Genomic DNA, 19,183 nt, shown 5'->3' on the forward strand with positions numbered 1-19,183 from the left:
TTAACATGCCTACAGCAGAACTTATCTTTTCACCCAAACCTTGTCCTTCCCTTGACTTTCTCATCACTGTAGACAGCACCACCATCTTTCCTGCATCACAAGGCTGTAACCTTGGCCTTATCCTTGACTCCTCTCTCATTTAACCCACACATAGCACTAAATCCTGTCAGTTCAACCTTCACAACATTGCTTCTCAACATTTCCTCTCCATCCAAACTGCTACCACAATAATCCAAGCACTTATCCTATCCAAACTTGATTACAGTATCAGCCTCTTTGCTGACCTCACTGCCTCCAGTCTCTTCCCTCTCCAGCCCATACTTCCCTCCACTGCCTGCATCATTTTTCTACCAAAACAATCAGTCCATGTTTCCTCACTCCTCAAGAACCTCCAGTGGCTGTACATCCACCTCGGCTTCAAACAGAAATGCCTTACCACATGCTTTAAAGCACTGGATCACCTCTCCCCATAGTACCTCACCTCGCTATCTCCTACTCCAACCCAGCCCTCCCACTTTGCTCCTCTAATGTCAACCTATTCGCTGTACCTTGATCTCATCTATCTCGCCACTGACCTCTCACCCACATCCTGCCTCTGGCCTGGAACACCCTCCCTCCTCAAATCTGACAATCATTCTCCCCACCTTCAAAGCCTTATTGAAGGCCCATCTCCTCCAAGAGTCCTTCCCTGTCTAAGCCCTCATTTCCTCTTTTCCCACTTCTTTCTGCCTCATCCTGACTTGCCCCTTTATTTCACCAGCTTCACCCTCAGCCCCACAGCACTTATGTACATATCCTTAATTTACTTATTGACATTAATGTCTGCCTCCCCCTTTTAACTGTAAACTCACTGTGAGCAGGGAATGAGTCTGTCATATCATTGTGTTATATTCTCCCAGGGGCTTAATACAGTGCCCTGCACACAGTAAGTGCTCGGTAAATACAACTGATTGATTGATTATCGAGGGCTTACTGTGTGCAGGGCACTGTACTAAGCCCTTGGGACAGTAATCAATCAATCAATCAATCAATCGTATTTATTGAGCGCTTACTGTGTGCAGAGCACTGTACTAAGCGCTTGGGAAGTACAAGTTGGCAACATATAGAGACAGTCCCTACCCAACAGTGGGCTCACAGTCTAAAAGTCTAATAATAATGATGGTATTTGTTAAGCACTTACTATGTGCCAAGCACTGATACAAGGTTATCAGGTTGTCCCAAGTGGGGCTCACAGTCTTAATCCACATTTTACAGCTGAGATAACTGAGGCACAGAGAAGTTAAGTGACTTGCCCAAAGTCACGCAGCAGACAAGTGGCGAACCTGGGATTAGAACCCATGACCTCTGACTCCCAAGCCCATGCTCTTTCCACTAAGCCACGCTGCTTCTCTATAATAATAATAATGTTAGTATTTGTTAAGTGCTTACTATGTGCCAAGCACTGGGGTAGATACAAGGTAATCAGGTTGTCCCATGAGGGGCTCACAGTCTTCACCCACATTTTACAGATGAAGAAACTGAGGCACAGAGAAGTTAAATTACTTGCCCAAGGTCACACGGCTGACAAGTGGTGGAGTTGGGATTAGAACCCATGACCTCTGACTCCCAAGCCCATGCTCTTTCCACTAAGCCAAGCTGCTTCTCAGCACACTACAGCACAATACAGTACAACAAAAGAGTTGGTAGACACATTCCCTGCCCACAAGAAACTTACGGTCTAGAAGGGGAGACAGACATCACTATAAATAAATTAAGGATAGATATGTAGTGCTGTGGGACGGAGGGTGGGGTGAGTAATGAATACTTAAGTGGGACAGATCCAACTGCAATGATGCAATGTGAAGGCAACAGCAGGTAAACAGAATTGCATTCATCCCTTTCCCTTGGCTTCTTCCCTCCCCCTCCCCACCACTTTCCAATCTGACCAAAGTGCACGCTCCCAACCACTGACGCCACTGCCACCCCTTTCCTTTCCAGCCCAGCCGGGGAGAAGGTACCCAGGGACAGATCAGGGCAGAGGGGAGCAGCTTCTGTCCCCGGGGGCAAATCGGCCCCATTCTTCCCCACCACCTGCCCCTTCCCTTTCTGGGCTAGAGGTGTGGCTAGAACGATGAGGTGGGGATGGGAGTGAGTGGCAAAGTAACAAACAATGATGGCACACGGGGATGGGGAGACAGGAGATGAGCAGGCTAAGATGGGCTTCAAGGCTCGGCGCTCCACTATCTGACCCTATCTTCCCCACTTTCTCTCTTGTCCTGCTGTTCCCCAACTCTCTGTCTTCATTCCTCCCATGCCAGCTCCTAGTCATACCTGACCTATACCCATTCTCTTGCTCAGACTGTTTCCCCAACTTAGAATCCTTCCCTCTCCGCAACAGGCAGACCACAGCTCTTCCCACATTCGAAGCCCTCCTAAGATTCCACCTCCTCCAATAAGCTTCACCTGACTCATTTCCTAGTCCCCTGAGCCCTTTCATCCCTTCAACCACCTCTAGCCTGTGTGAACCCACATCGTTGTCTATATGGCTGCTCAATTTATTTTATTTTGATGACTAAGGACAGTTGGTCTGAATCAGGGCAAGAGGCTCTAACCTTCTCCAAGAGGAAGAGGGAGACCACAAACACCACAGAGCAAGAGGGGAGCGCCTCGGAATGACTGAGGGCATGTTGTCGGCAACAGATACATCAACGTTTTCGAGGACCATATCACGGCAGTATCATGTGGGGTCTGGCTGGACACAGGATTGGCAGGCATCTCAAAGCAAACTCAAAGGAGTGGGGCTGGGAGAGGCATGTGGGGAGGGAAGGGCATGGTCAAAAATAGGCGGCGAACAGATTTCATCCACATGGGTGGGTGGAGAGGAAGCCAAAGCAGAGGAAAATGAAACCCAGGTCCCGAAATCTCAGAGCCTGAAAATGGCTGCCCCTCACAGGAATCTGCGTTGGCGGCCTCGTCAGTTACGGCCTGCTGAATTTTTCACCCTCTTTCTGACGGCCCTGGGTGGAAATCTCCTTTAAACCGGATCCCCAAGGATGCTAAAAATTCACTGTCACATTTCCTGGAACCTCCCTGTACATGCCCAGCTGCTAGAATCCCTTCAGAGGCAAAGACACACTCCTGACACGTCTGGGATGAGGCAAAGTTGTTAACAGCCCCATCCTGCCACTCCCGTCATTCAGGAGAAGACATTGATGTTGACAAAGCGGCAATCTTACAGGTCCTAGGAAACCCCCTAAAGGAAAATGTGACTTATTTTGTTCTATTTCCCTCTTCTAAGGAACAGGAAGTGATATGAAAGGGAGGGTCCCTCTCTGTCTACAGAGATCAGAAACACAAACCCAGGGGGTTGCCCTTCCCTGCGACACCTTTGTATATGGGCTTCTTCTCCTAGGCTACTTGGGAAGGTTGATTAATCAATTATTTAGTGGTACTAACTGAGCCCTTACTGTGTGCAGAGTACTGTACTAAGCACTTGAGGGAGTACAACAGTGTTGGTAGCTTTAGCCTTGACCCTCAGTAATGCTTGTAAATAATCATCATCTGCAGGGAAATCTGGATGCTGGAACTATTTCTGCATTACAGGCAAGCACAAGAACTATTTCTGGATTACATACAAACCCATGTGAACCACTTACATTACAGTCATATACACATAAACTAGTTCTGCATTACAAGCAAACACATGTGAATTATTTCTGCATTACAGACAAACACCAGTGAATTATTTATTTCTGCAATAGAGGCAAACACAGATGAACTATTTCTGCATTTCAGGCAAATGCAATGCCTATTTCTGGATTACAGACAAACATAAACAATTTCTGGATTAACGTCAGGCCCCACACTCAGTATTTTCATAAAGGCTGGGTTTTGCCTCAATTTTACAAAACAAAGAGGCTATTATTGCTAAATACCAACGTTCCCAATTGGGGGGGGGGGGCGGGATTGTGTGCGTGTGTGTGTTTGTGTGTGTGTGTGTGTGTGTGTGTGTGTGTGTGTGTGTGTATTACAATATTTTAATCATTGCAAAAAGCTTCCCTGAACCTGAAAGCAAAATTTAGAAAGCTCTCTCAAGTTTGTCCTCACCCCCAACTGGGGTAGTTCTTCCAGAAGAGTAGCAACAGAGGAAAGAATGGCTTTAAACATGCTGTCACGTCAGCAGGCCAGCCGGGGCTGCAATCCCCCTGAAAGGAGTCACACAAGACCCTCCTATGCCCCCCTCCCTTGTCCCCAAATTCTTTTTGTCGCTTCCCGGATGCCTGGCAGCGAAGAAGTAAGTTTACTTGGTGGTTCTCTCTTTTTTTTTAACAGTATTTGTTAGGTGCTTACTATGTGTCAAGCACTATTTTATAGCGCTGGGGTAGATAGATCAAACAATTCATTTTACTGAGCATTTACTATGTGTGGAGGACTGTACTGAGTACTTGAGAGGGTAATAACAATAATAATAACGATTTTTTTAAGCACTTATTATATGTCAAGTACTGTTCTAAATGCTGGGTAGATATAAGCTAATCAGGTTGGACACAGTCCCTGTCCCACATGGGGTTCACAGTTTTGATCCCCATCTTACAAATGAGGTAACTGAGACACAGAGAAATTAGGTGACTTGCCCAAGGTCACGCCACAGACAAGTGGCAGAGCAGAATTAGAACTCAGATCGTTCTGATTCCCAGGCCTGTGTTCTATCCACTAGATCATGCTGCTTCCCGAGTGCAATATAACAAAACCAGCAGAATCACTCCTTGTCCATAACGAACTTACAGTATAGAGGACCAGACTGTATCTAGAAGGTAGATACAAGTTAATCAGGTCAGACAGACACAGACCCTGTCCCATGTGGGGCTCACAGTCTAAGCAGGAGGGAGAACAGGTATTGAGTTCCCATTTTGCAGTTGAGGAACTTGAGGCACAGAGAAATTAAATGACTTGCCCAAGGTCACACACCAGACAAGTGGCAGAGCTGGGATTAGAACCCAGGTCCTCTAGTTCCCAGGTCCATGCTTTATCCACTAGGTCAAAGTGCTTCTCAAACTTTTGCCAGGTATGTTGATCCACCCTTTCCCACCCCTTTCAATCAATCATACTTATTCAGCACTTAATGTGTGCAGGACACTGTACTAAGTACTTGGGGGAGTATGACACAATATAACAGAGATGTCTTGAAGGCAGGAGGAGATGCAAGATGGCACAGGAGAGAGGTCAGAGATGGAGATTTGGGAATCATCTGCACAGAGATGGTAGTTGAAGCCATGGAGCAAATGACCTCTCCAAGGTGTGGGCGGAGCTACTGAAGGGACCCTGAACTGAATCTTGAGGCTCCTCCACAGTTAGAGGATGGGAGGCAGAGGAGGAGCTTGGGAGGCAGAGGAGGAGTCTTTTAGACTGTGAGCCCACTGTTGGGTAGGGACTGTCTCTATATGTTGCCAATTTGTACTTCCCAAGCGCTTAGTACAGTGCTCTGCACACAGTAAGCACTCAATAAATATGATTGATGATGATGAAAGGGATGGAGAAAGAGATGTCAGAGGGATAAGAGAACCAGAAAAGGACAGTGTCAGTGTAACCAAGTGTAGATGTTGTTTCCGAGAGAAGGGGATGCTCCTCAGTGTTAAAGGCAGTGGAAAGATTGAGGAGGATTCGGATGGAGTAGAATTCCTTATCTTCCCACCCAAACCCTGTCCTCCCCATGACTTTCCCAACCACCAGCCTTCTTGTCTCACAATCCCATAACTTTGGCATTACCCTTAACTCCTTTCTCTCATTCAACCCACACATTCAATCTATCACTAAATCCAGGTTGTTCAACCTTCACAACATCGCTCAAATCCTCCCTTTCCTCTCCATCCAAATTGCTACCATGTAAATCCAAGCACTTATCCCATCCTGCCTTGATTAATCTATCGGCTTCCTTGCTGACCTTCCTGCCTCCTGTCTCTCTCTAGTCCAGTCCATACTCCACTTTGCTGCCCAGATCATTTTTCTACAAAAACACTCAGTTCACGTTTCCCCATTCCTAAAGAGCCTCCAGTCATTGCTGATCCACCTCCACATCCAACAGAAACTCTTTATCATTGGCTTTATAGCACTTAATCAGCTCTCCCCCTCCTACCTAACCTTGGTAATGTTTTACTATAACCCATCCTGCATACCTGTGCACTCTGCTCCTCTAAAACCAACTTACTCTCTATACCTTGATCTCATCTAGACATTCACTGATCCCTTGTTCACGTTCTTCCTTGGCCCTGGAACTCCCTCCCAACCTTCAAAACCTTCTTAAAAGGACATCTCCTCTAAAAGGCCTTTCCTGACTTCTAGACTGTGAGCCCACTGTTGGGTAGGGACCATCTTTATATGTTGCCAGCTTGTACTTCCCAAGAGCTTAGTACAGTGCTCTGCACACAGTAAGCGCTCAATAAATACGAATGATTGATTGATTGACTTAGGTCTTCATTTCTCCTCTCCTCCGTCCCTTTTGTGTCGATTATGAAATTGGGTGTGTACCTCAAGCATTTTTGATAGTCACCCCAGCCCCACAGCACTTCTGTGAATATTCTTATATCCTATTAATTCCACTATCCCTAATCTATTTTAACATCTGTCTCCTTGTGTATGTAGGCTGTAACCCCCTGTGGGCAGGGATCACAGCTACCAACTGTATTGTATTGTACCTTTCCAACTGCTTCGTACAGTGCTCTGCACACAGTAAGTGGTCAATAAATACTGTTGTTTGACTGATAAAACACAAACTGCACACGAGGTTCAGCGCTGTTGGTAGCAAGGAGAATCTTGTCTGACCCCTTTCTAGATTGAAAAGTTCTCTAGTTTCTAAAGAAAAACGAATATGTTGACCGCGAGGGCAAAGAATAGCAGTTTTACTCCTGGCCTAGTGAAAACAGCACAGGCCTGGGAGTTGGACGACATGGGTTCTAATCCCTGCTTCACCACATGCCTGCTGTGTGACCTGGGCAAGTGACTTCACTTCTCAGTGACTCAGTTACCTCATTTGTAAAATGGGAATTAAGACTGTGAGCCTCACAAGGGACTCCATTATTCTGTCCCGCCCTGACTACTGCTTCTGCCTCCTCACTGACCGGCCGGCTTCCTGTCTCTCCCCACTCCAGTCCATACTTCACTCTGCGGTACAGATCGTTTATCAGCAAAAACGTTCAGTCCACATCTCCTCACTCTTCAAAACCTCCAGTGGCTGCCCATCCACCTCCGCATCCAACAGAAATTCCTTACCAATGGCTATAAAGCACCCAATTATCTCACCCCCCTCTCACCCCACTTCACTCATCTCCTACCACAGCCCAGCCTAAGCACTCTGCTCCTCTCACATCAGCTTTCTGACTGTACCTCGGCCTTGTCTGTCTCGTCGCCGACCCCTTCCCCATGTCCTCCTTTTGGCCTGGAACTCCCTCCCCCTCCATATATGCCAGACCACCGCTCTCTCCACCTTCAAAGCATTATTAAGGTCACCTCTCCTCCAAGAGGCCTTCCCCGATTAAGCCCTTTTTTCCCTGGCTCGCTCTTCTTTCTGTGCCATCTATGCACCTGGATCTGTGACCTTCGGACATTTGATATTCGCCCCACTCCCAACCCCACAGCATTTATGTACATATCTTTAAATTATATGCTATATATTATTTATTCATATTAATATCTGTCTCCCTCTCTAGATTGTAAGCTCATTGTGGGCAGGGAATGTGTCAGCTAATTTTGCTGTATTGTACTCTCCCAAGCATTTACTACAGTGCTCTGCACATAGTAAGTGTTCAATAAAGGCCACTGATTGATTGATTGACCTCAATCTCATCTATCTCACTGGCAACCTCTAGCCCACGTCCACCCCCAGGCCCGTAACGCCCTACCCCTTTATATCCGACAGAAAATCACTCTCCCCACCTTCAAGGTCTTATTGAAGGTACATCTCCTCCAACAGGCCTTCTCATTTCCTCTGCTCCCACTCCCTTCTGCATTGCTCTTGCACTTGGTTTTTGCACCCTTTATTCACCCTTCACCCCTAAAGCACTTATTTACATATCCATAATTTATTTATATGAGCATTTCTCCCACTCAACTTGTTGTGGGCAGGGTACGGTTTGTTTTTACCAACTCTGTTATATTGTACTCTCCCAAGCACTTAGTACAGTGCTCTGCACATAGTAAGTGCTCAATAAATAGGATTGATTAATGCATCTTACTCTGGGCAGTTGGTGGGCAAAAAGATACCATTTCTTCTCCTGCAGGGTTTAAACGTTGTTATTCTCTTTATTCATTACTCCTTCAGCCCCACAGAACTTATGTACGGATCTACTTACTTATATTAATGTCCGTCTCCCCCTCTAGATCGTAAACTCATTCACAGCAGGGAATGCGTCTACCAACTCTACTATATTGTCACAGCATGCTCTCCCAGGCGCTTAGTTCAAACAGTGAGCGTTCAGTAAATATGACTGATTGATCATTCACTATTATCTATGCAATGGTAGTTGCAATAATGGTATTTAGTAAACGCTTATTTATACTACACTCTATTTCATTATTTAAACATTTTCTAAAATATCCTAGATGGTTCTGTATTTATCCTATACTACAGACTTTATTCTACCACCTATATACTATTAATGATGATAATAATAATTGTGGTATTTGTTAAACGCTTACCAATTCCCTAGTCCTGTTGAGAAGCAGCATGGCCTAGTGGAAAGAGCACACACCTGGGAGTCAGAGGACCTGGGTTCTAATCTTTGTCCTGCCACTTTTATTCTGTGTGACCTTGGGCAAGTCATTTAACTTCTCTGTGCCTCAGTTTCTTCATCTGGAAAATAGTGATTAAGACTGTGAGCCCCATACAGAACATGGACAGTGTCCAACGTGATTATCTTGTATCTACCCTAGTGCTTAGTTCAGTGTCTGGCATATAGTAAGAACTTAACAAATGCCATTAAAAAAATAAGGCACTAGAGTAGGTACAAGATAACCAGGTTAGACACACCCCAGCCCCATATGGGGTTTACAGTCTAAGCAGGAGGGAGAACAAGTAGTGAATCCATATTTTACAGCTGGGGAAACCATTCTAAATTACTTTCTCTTTTGACTACTGTCTACAGTGATGGGGAAAAAATGGGGAGGACAGGATTTGGGTGAGAGTTCATCATCATCATCATCATCAATCGCATTTATTGAGCGCTTACTGTGTGCAGAGCACTGTACTAAGTGCTTGGGAAGTACAAGTTGGCAACATATAGAGACAGTCCCTACCCAACAGTGGGCTCACAGTCTAAAAGAAGTCTAAAAGTTCAGTTCTGGACATGTTTAGCTTGAGGTGTTGGCAGGATATCTAGGTAGAGATTTCCTAAAGGCAGGAAGAAATGCGAGAAAGCAGGGAAGTAGAGAGGTCAGGGCTGGAGATGTAGATTTGGGAGTCACCTGCATAGATATGGAAGTTGAAGCCATGGGAGCGAATGAGTTCTCCAAGGGAGTGAGTGTAAGTGGAGAATAGAAAGGGGCCTAGAACTGAGCGTTAAGGGACCCCCACTGTCAGAGGGTGAGAGGTAGAGAAGGAATCAGCAAAACAGTCAGAGAGAGCAGTCTGACAGTGTCAGTGAATCCAAGGTTTGATAAAGTTCAAGAAGAGGATGGTCTAAACTATACTGTACCATTTTATACTATACTACACTACACTACATTGTTCTTTGCACTATTCTCAACTAGAGTGTTCTAGCTGTATTCTATATTACACTACATTATATTGCACTGTTTTACACACTACTCTAAATTAGCCTATACTAATCTATACTGCACTGAACTACACTATGCTATGCTAAAACACTCTACTATACTTCCATTCAGTGTGTGACCCTGTTGAGCAGAAGTAAACTATGTCACGTTAGGCATTAGATAAACGACTGGCAATCCAAATTAGAGTGTTTTCGTTCAAAATCAAAAATCATTTGAGAGATGGAATCAACATCCCCTCCACAGGAAATGAGAATCCCAAATCCATTTCATTCGAAATAAACCTTAATAATAATCGTGGCATTTGTTAAGTGCTTACTATGTGTCAATCATTGTATTAAGCACTGGCATAGATATGAGATAATCAGGTTGGATACAGTCCCTGTCCCAGGTGGGGCCCACAGTTTAAATTGTCAAGGAGAACAGGTACTGAACCTCCAATTTACAGATGAGGAAACTGAGGATGTGAGAAGTAAAGCAATTTGCCCACGGTCAAGCATCGTAGCCTAATGGTTACAGTGCGGACCTAAGAGTCAGAAGGACCTGGGTTCTAACCCTGGCTCTGCCAATTTTCCACTGTGAAACCCTGGACAACTTCACTTCTCTGTGCCTCAGTTCCCTCATCTGAAAAATGGGGATTAAGACAGTGAGCCCCATGTGGAACAGGAGTTGTGTCCAAGCCAATTTGCTTGTATCTACCCCAGAAGCAGTGTGGCATAGTGGAAAGAGCAAGGGTTTGGGAGACGGAGGTCATGGGTTCTAATCCCGGCTCCATCACTTCTCAGCTGTGTGACTTTGGGCAAGTCACTCAACTTCTCTGTGCCTCAGTTACCTCATCTGTAAAATGGGAATTAAGACTGTGAGCCCCCACGTGGGACACCCGATAACCCTGTATCTACCCAGCGCTTAGAACAGTGCTTGGAACATAATAAGCGCTTAACAAATACCTTCAGTATTATTAGTAGTACAGTGCCTGGCACATAGTAAATGTTTAAGTATTATTGCTGTTATTATTATTATTATTAAGCAAGTAGTAGAAGCAGGATTAAAACCCAGGTCCTTTGACTCCCAAGCCCTTGCTCTTTCCATTAGGCCACACTGCTTCTCCAGCCTTCAAGGCTTCATTTGAAGCAATCTTTTAATAATAATAATAATAATAATAATAATAATAACAATGGCATTTGTTAAGTGCTTACTATGTGCAAAGCACTGTTCTAAGCGCTGGGGGGGATACAATGTGATAAAGTTGTCCCACATGGGGCTCACAGTCTTAATCCCCATTTCTACAGATGAGGTAACTGAGGCTCAGAGAAGTTAAGTGACTTGCCCAAGGTCACATAGCAGACTTGTGGTGGAGCTGGGATTCGAACCCATGACCTCTGACTCCAAAGCCCGGGCTCTTTCCACTGAGCCACGCTGCTTCTCCTTTTCTTTTCTTGTGGAAGTTTTTCAAACAGAAGCATCCTGCTGAGGCACTCTTCTCAGGGATGGCCACAGGTCTAAAAAGGCTTTAGAAGTTCAGGCAGATGGGCGGTGTCGATTCACACCCAACACTGCCCAATTTCTTTCCACTCAAACAGAAAAATTACTCCAAATGGTGTCATTCTTCAAATAGGAAACATACTTCCAGGGTTATCTGATGCGAAGGAACATGACACTGTAGCTCTAAATGCAGCATAAACAAATGTTCCCCAGAAATAACCACACTCAGTGTACCCTCGTGGAAAGAGCATGGGCCTGAGACTCAGAGGACCTGAGTTCTCATCCCACGCCAAGGCTTGTCTGCTGTGTGACCTTGCAAGTCATTTCTCTGCGCTCCAGTTTCCTCATCTGTAAAATGGGAATTAAATATTTTTTCTCCCTCCCTCCAGTTTCCTCATCTGTAAAATGGGAATTAAATATTTTTTCTCCCTCCCTCCAGTTTCCTCATCTGTAAAATGGGAATTAAATATTTTTTCTCCCTCTCCCTTGAACTGCGAGCCCCTTGGAGGACACAGAATGTATCCAATCTACCCTAGAGCTTAGTACAGTGTTTGGCACATAGTACGCACTTAATAAATAGTAAATCAATATTAAATACAACAAGAAGCAACATGGCCTAGTGGAAAGAGCATAGTCCTGGAAGTCACAGGACCTGGGTTCTCATCCCAGCTCTGCCAGTTGCCTGCTGTGTGAGCTTGGGCAATCCACTTAACTTCTCTGTGCCTCAGTTACCTCATCTGGAAAACAGGGATTAAGACTGTGAGCCCCATGTGGGACATGGACTGTGTCCAGCCCGATTAAATTGTATCTACCGCAGTGCTTAGTACAGTGCCTGGCACAGAATAAACACTAAACTAATACCATGGGTGGGATAGTGTTTGTTGATTCTGTTGTATCGTACTCTCCCAGGCACTTAGTACAGTGCTCTGCATTTAGTGTTTAATAAATACCACCGATTGACTGATTAAAAACCCCATTAATTAGCATTATTGTGTGTTTAGGCACCCATCCCCAAATCAAGGGAACCCTATCTCTCTGTCGCTGAGTCTCATGGATAAGATTTGGGTGGGAAATCAGGAATGGGTAAGAAATCTTCGTCGATCTAGGCTGTGGTACAGTTTGGGGGCCTGGTTGATTTTACTTCTCCCTTGTCCATATGGATGGAGTTCACACTGTGTCCTCTGTGGGTTAGAGCTTCAGGGATCCTGGGAATCTGTGTTCTTTCAGGAAGCAGATTATTATTCCACACATCAGACAAAACTGATAAAACAGCAGCCCACTCCCTATCGAAAGAAACACACCCTTTGTGTTTGCAAAGACTGTTTATTTCCCTAAACCTTGGAACGGAAGCCACACATCTATCTTGCTCAGGGTGAGTCAGAAAATCAAGTCTGAAGATTTAGAACAATAAACTGAAACTTTCCTCCCCATGTGTAGAAAGCAGAAAGCTTTAACCTGCGAACCCATTCGTTAGAAGGCAATCATGGGTCAAACTAGCTGGACCAGAATCCCCTACCCTCCGCCCCTTCCTAGCTAAACTCTCCATCACACTCCAACTTCACACTCCCTCAGCTCCTATGAGTTCTGACTCCATTCCCTCAGGACCAGAAGCCAGTTGGGGCCAGTCAGGGGTGGCAGGGAGAAAGCCTGGAAGTGGAAGAAGGAGGGATGATGATGCCTGTTTTAGAGGTGAGGAAACTGAGGCACAGGGAAGTGAAATGACTCACTCAAGGTCACACAGCAGGAAGACCCAGGAATAGAAGCAGGTCTCCTGACTCCCAATCCTATTCACTTTCCACCAGGCATGCTGTTTCCCACGAAAAAAAGTGACTCAAGAAACCTTTGATGAGCCATATTCTCCAGTGACAATAAAAAGCGTTTACCTTTGCAAATTAAGTACAATTGAATTTTACGTCTGGTATCTTCCATTCATTCATTCAATCGTATTTAGTGAGCGCTTACTGTGTGCAGAGCACTGTACTAAGCGCTTGGGAAGTACAAGCAATCAATCGTATTTACAAGTACGAGTTGGCAATGTATAGAGATGGTCCCTACCCAACAACGGGCTCACAGTCTAGAAGGGGGAGGGAACTGAGGCACAGAGAAGTGAAGTGACTTGCCCAAAGTCAATGATATGGTCATTATCTCACCTCTTTCATTCACCTACTACTCACCTACTGAGAGCTCACCTCCTCCAGGAGGCCTTCCCAGACTGAGCCCCCTCCTTCCTCTCCCCCTCCCCATCCCCCCACCCTACCTCCTTCCCCTCCGCACAGCACCTGTATATAAGTTTGTGCAGATTTATTACTCTATTTATTTTACTTGTACATATTTACTACTCTATTTTATTTTGTTAATGATGTGCATCTAGCTTTACTTCTATTTATTCTGATGACTTGACAACTGTTCACATGTTTTATTCCTCAAAAATCTCCAGTGGCTACCAATCAACCTATGCATCAGGCAGAAACTCCTCACTCTCAGCTTCAAGGCAGTCCATCCCCTAGGCCCCTCCTACCTCACCACCCTTCTCTCCTTCTCCAGCCCAGCACGCATCCTCCGCTCCTCTGCTGCTAATCTCCTCACCGTGCCTCATTCTCACCTGTCCCGCCGTCGACCCCCGGCCCACGTCATCCCCTTGTCCTGGAGTGCCCTCCCTCACCACATCCGCCAAACTAGCTCTCTTCCTCCCTTCATGGCCCCACTGAGAGCTCACCTTCTCCAGGACTGAGCCTTCCCAGACTGAGCCCCCCCCTTCCTCTCCCTCTCCTTCCCCTCTCCATCCCCCCGCCTTACCTCCTTCCCTTCCCCACAGCACCTGTATATATGTATATGTTTGTACGTATTTATTACTCTATTTATTTATTTTACTTGTACATATCTATTCTATTTATTTTATTTTGTTAATATGTTTTGTTTTCTGTCTTCCCCTTCTAGACTGTGAGCCCACTGTTGGGTAGGGACCGTCTCTATATGTTGCCAACTTGTACTTCCCAAGCACTTAGTACAGTGCTCTGCACACAGTAAGCGCTCAGTAAATACGATTGATTGATTGATTGACTTGTTGTCTGTCTCCCCCTTCTAGACTGCGAGCCCGCTGTTGGGTAGGGACCGTCTCTATATGTCGCCAACTTGTACCTCCCAAGTGCTTAGTACACTGCTCTGCACACAGTAAGTGCTCAATAAATACAATCGAATGAATGAATGAATGAATGATAATAATAGTAACACTTGTATTTAAGAACTTACTATATACCAGGGACTGTATGAAGTGCTGGGGTGGATACAAGCAAATCGTTGTGGGTTGGACACAGTCCCTGTCCCACGTGGGGCTCACGCTCTTAATCCCCATTTTACAGACAAGGCAACTGAACCACAGAGAAGTAAAGTGACTTGTTCAAGGTCACACAGCAGACGAGTGGCAGAGCCAGGATTAGAACCCATGACCTTCTGACTCCCAAGTCCGGGCTCTGTCTACGAGGTCACGCTGCTTCTCAGTCTACTAGGTCCTCGCTGCCCAAGAGGACCTCCTGAAGGGAATTCTATTTGTTCTGACGATTTGACTCCTGTCCACATGTTTTGTTTTGTTGTCTATCTCCCCCTTCTAGACTGTGAGCCCGTTGTTGGGTAGGGACCGTCTCTATATGCTGCCAACTTGTACTTCCCAAGCGCTTAGTACAGTGCTCTGCACACAGTAAGCGCTCAATAAGTACGATTGAGTGAATGAATGAGTGGTACGCCAGGGTTAAGGGGCACTGGAACCCAGTCTCTCGGGTGGGGTACATCAGCGCTGCCATCCCACAGTGCCACAAGGGCTCCTGTGATCCTTCCAGATGCCAACCATCCTTCCACCCAAAAAAACCACCACTGGCCTCCACCTTGCCCTGTAGCAGGCAGGGAGGGATGACAAGGAAAAGGCCCCAGTGATAGACGAGGGCGCGCTCCCCCAGCTTGTGTAGCTCACAGCCGGTTGCCAATGCCCCAACAGTTGTTGGCAATCGGGGTTTCTATTCCTACAGTTCTCTTGGGAGTCAGGATCCCCAAGAAAAACAGGTCTGCTGGTCCGTCATCAACAGCACTGACTGAGCACCTAGTTCTGCGCGCCACACAAAATACGAGAGAAGTAAAGGACACCGTCCCTGCCCTCAAGGAGTTTACAATCTAATGGGTTCCTCTCTTTAGGCTGAAGAAGGGGCCAGAAAAAGACTTCCGGATCCTAAAGATCTAGGTACAAATAGGTCTGCTGCCCATGCTCTAGATGCTGGTCATTAGAATTGAGGTGCCATAGTCTCCCTGCCCACACACATATCTACAATCTGAGGGTCAGAAGGACCTGGGTTCTAATCTCGGCTCCACCACTTGTCTACTGTATGACCTTGGGCAAGTGACTTCACTTCGCTGGGCCTCAGTTTCCTCACCTGTAAAATGGGGATAAAGACTGTGTGCCCCATGTGGGATAGGGGCTGTGTCCAACACATTAACTTGCATCTACTCCAGTGCTTAGTACAATTCATAGCACATAGTAAGCACTTAACAAATACCTTAACATATATGTTCATTCATTCAATCGTATTTACTGAGCGCTTACTGTGTGCAGAGCACTGTACTAAGCATTTGGAAGGTACAATTAGGTAACAGATAGAGACAATCCCTACTCAACAACGGCCTCACAGTCTAGAAGGGAAAGACAGACAACAAAACAAAACAAGGAAACAGACATTGTGTGTATATATGTATGTATAGATAGATAGATAGATAGGCTGAGGTTGATGAGCCCACTGTTGGGTAGGGACTGTCTCTATATGTTGCCAACTTGTACTTCCCAAGCGCTTAGTACAGTGCTCTGCACACAGTAAGTGCTCAATAAATACGATTGATGATGATGATGAGATAATAATAATAATAATAATAATGGTATTCATTAAGCCCTTACTATGTGTCATGCATTGTACTAAGCACTGGAGTAGATACAAGGTAATCATGTATATATACTGAAAGATTGGCTAAGGGTGATGAGATAATAATAATAATAATATAGGTATTTGTTAAGTGCTTACTATGTGCCAAGCACTGTTCTAAGCACTGGGGTAGATACAAGGTAATAATAATAATAATGATGGCATTTATTAAGCACTTACTATGTGCAAAGCACTATTCTAAGCGCTGGGGAGGTTACAAGGTGATCAGGTTGTCCCACGTGGGGCTCACAGTCTTAATCCCCATTTTACAGAGGAGGTAAGTGAGGCACAGAGAAGTGAAGTGACTTGCCCAAAGTCACACAGCAGAGCCAGGATTAGAGCCCACGATCTCTGACCCCGAGGCCCGTGCTCTTTCCACTAAACCATGCTGACATTTTTTTTAGCGACCACCGTTAGGATCAGGAATGTCTAGCCAGCAGAGTTTCAGGCCCTCCAGATGTCACTTCCTCATGTCCCGATCAAGCTTCCCCGCAACCATCGAGCCCCTTACTAGCCCGGGAATGTGTTAGTCTGGCCGGGGGCCGTCCGAACCTGTCTCATGAGTTCCTCCTGGCGCATTCGGATTCTCTCCCGCTCCATCTGGATCCTCTGAAGCCTCAGCTTCTGCTGCTGCTGCTGCTGGGTGGTCAGAGCGTTGGGAAGGTTCAGTAGTCCGGCCTGGGGGTTCGGGCTAGAGTGCGGCTGCTGCGACATGGGGGGGCCCGAAGCCATCTGCTGTTGCTGCGATTGCTGCTGATTCATCACTAAAGGAAGGAAGGAACACAGTTGGTGAGGGTGAAGATAGGGAGGGTGAAGAGTCTGTCCTGTGGGTTTTTCCAGTTCTGGATAACAATCAATCAATCAATCAATCATATTTATTGAGTGCTTACTGTGTGCAGAGCACTGTACTAAGCACTTGGGAAGTACAAGCTGGCAACATATAGAGACAGTCCCTACCCAACAGTGGGCTCACAGTCTAAAAGGGGGAGACAGAGAACAAAACCAAACAAACTAACAAAATAAAATAAATAGAATAGATATGTACAAGTAAATAAATAAATAGAGTAATAAATATTTACAAACATATATACATATATACAGGTGCTGTGGGGAAGGGAAGGAGGTAAGATGGGGGGATGGAGATGGGGACTAGGGGGAGAGGAAGGAAGGGGCTGAGTCTGGGAAGGCCTCCTGGAGGAGGTGAGTTCTCAGTAGGGCCTTGAAGGGAGGAAGAGAGCTAGCTTGGCAGATGGGCAGAGTGAGGGCATTCCAGGCCCGGGGGAGGATGTGGGCTGGGGGTCGATGGTGGGACAGGTGAGAACGAGGTACGGTGAGGAGGTTAGCGGCGGAGGAGTGGAGGGTGCGGGCTGGGCTGGAGAAGGAGAGAAGGGAGGTGAGGTAGGAGGGGGCGAGGTGATGGACAGCCTTGAAGCCCAGGGTGAGGAGTTTCTGCCTGATGCGCAGATTGATTGGTAGCCATTGGAGATTTTTGAGGAGGGGAGTAACATGCCCAGAGCGTTTCTGGACAAAGACAATCCGGGCAGCAGCATGAAGTATGGACTGAAGTGGGGAGAGACAAGAGCATGGGAGATCAGAGAGAAGGCTGATGCAGTAGTCCAGACGGGATAGGATGAGAGCTTGAATGAGCAGGGTAGCAGTATGGATGGAGAGGAAAGGGCGGATCTTGGCAAAGTAGGGCGGATCTTGGCAATAATGATGGTATTTGTTAAGCGCTTACTATGTGCAAAGCACTCATCTAAGCACTGGGGGGTATACAAGGCAATCAGGTTGTCCCAAGTGGGGTTCACAGTCTTCATCCCCATTTGATAGATGAGGGAACTGAGGCCCAGAGAAGTGAAGTGACTTGCCCAAAGTCACACAGCTGACAAGCGGCGCAGCAGGATTAGAACCCATGACCTCTGATTCCCAAGACCGGACTTTTTCCACTGAACCATACTGGATGAAAGGAGCTCACGGTTAAATAATCATCAAGGTGGGAATCCTAATCTCCACCACTGTAGTGGTCTCCCTGGGATCTGCTTGCAGCCCCTGAGATAATCTCAACTACCTTGGGGCTTCTCTGGGCCACTGGAGGGCCCAGCATATTCGGGCTAGGGTGGGGCTGCGTGGCTCAGTGGAAAGAGCACAGGCTTTGGAGTCAGAGGTCATGGGTTCAAAACCAGACTCCACCAATTGTCAGCTGTGTGACTTTGGGAAAGTCACTTAAATTCTCTGGGCCTCAGTTACCTCAGGTGTAAAATGGGGATTAAGAGTATGAGCCCCCTGTGGGACAACCTGATCACCTGATAACCTCCCCAGCACTTAGAACAGTGCTTTGCACATAGTAAGCGCTTAATAAATGTCATCATTATTATTATTATGTATGGACCCTTGGAGAGCCATTTCTCACCTGATAGGTGTGTGCCTGTGATAGAGTGAGAGAGAAAGAGAGTGCGCACGAGAGAGAGAGAGAGAGAGAGAGAGAGAGAGAGAGAGAGAGAGAGAGAGAGAGAAAGAGAGAGAGAGAGAGAGTGTGTGTGTGTGTGCGCCGGGGGCATGAGCGTGCACATGTAGATTGCTGTCAATCAATCAATCGTTTTATTGAGCGCTTACTGTGTGCAGAGCACTGTACTAAGCGCTTGGGAAGTACAAGTTGGCAACATATAGAGACAGTCCCTACCCAACAGTGGGCTCACAGTCTAAAAGGGGGAGACAGAGAACAAAACCAAACATACTAACAAAATAAAATAAATAGAATAGATATGTACAAGTAAAATAAATAAAGAGTAATAAATATGTACAAACATATATACATATATACAGGTGCTGTGGGGAAGGGAAGGAGGTAAGATGGGGGGGATGGAGAGGGGGACGAGGGGGAGAGGAAGGAAGGGGCTCAGTCTGGGAAGGCCTCCTGTCAACTGAAGGGAAATAAGGCTTTCTTAGAGAAGCAGCATGACACAGTGGATTGAGCACAGGCCTAATAGTAAGAAGGTCAT

General features: G+C 46.1%; 1 protein-coding gene across 1 annotated transcript in view; it reads right to left on the minus strand.

The window, feature by feature from the left end:
- WWTR1 (WW domain containing transcription regulator 1) overlaps positions 1-19,183 on the minus strand; it is a 197,249-nt gene that overhangs the window by 20,386 nt on the left and 157,680 nt on the right. Inside the window, exon 3 of the mRNA XM_038766222.1 lies at positions 16,737-16,948. Coding sequence (XP_038622150.1) covers positions 16,737-16,948 — 212 coding nt within the window. The remainder of the gene's footprint in view (positions 1-16,736; positions 16,949-19,183) is intronic.

The sequence above is a fragment of the Tachyglossus aculeatus genome, chromosome 1, assembly GCF_015852505.1.
Source record: "Tachyglossus aculeatus isolate mTacAcu1 chromosome 1, mTacAcu1.pri, whole genome shotgun sequence".
NCBI lineage: Eukaryota > Metazoa > Chordata > Mammalia > Monotremata > Tachyglossidae > Tachyglossus > Tachyglossus aculeatus.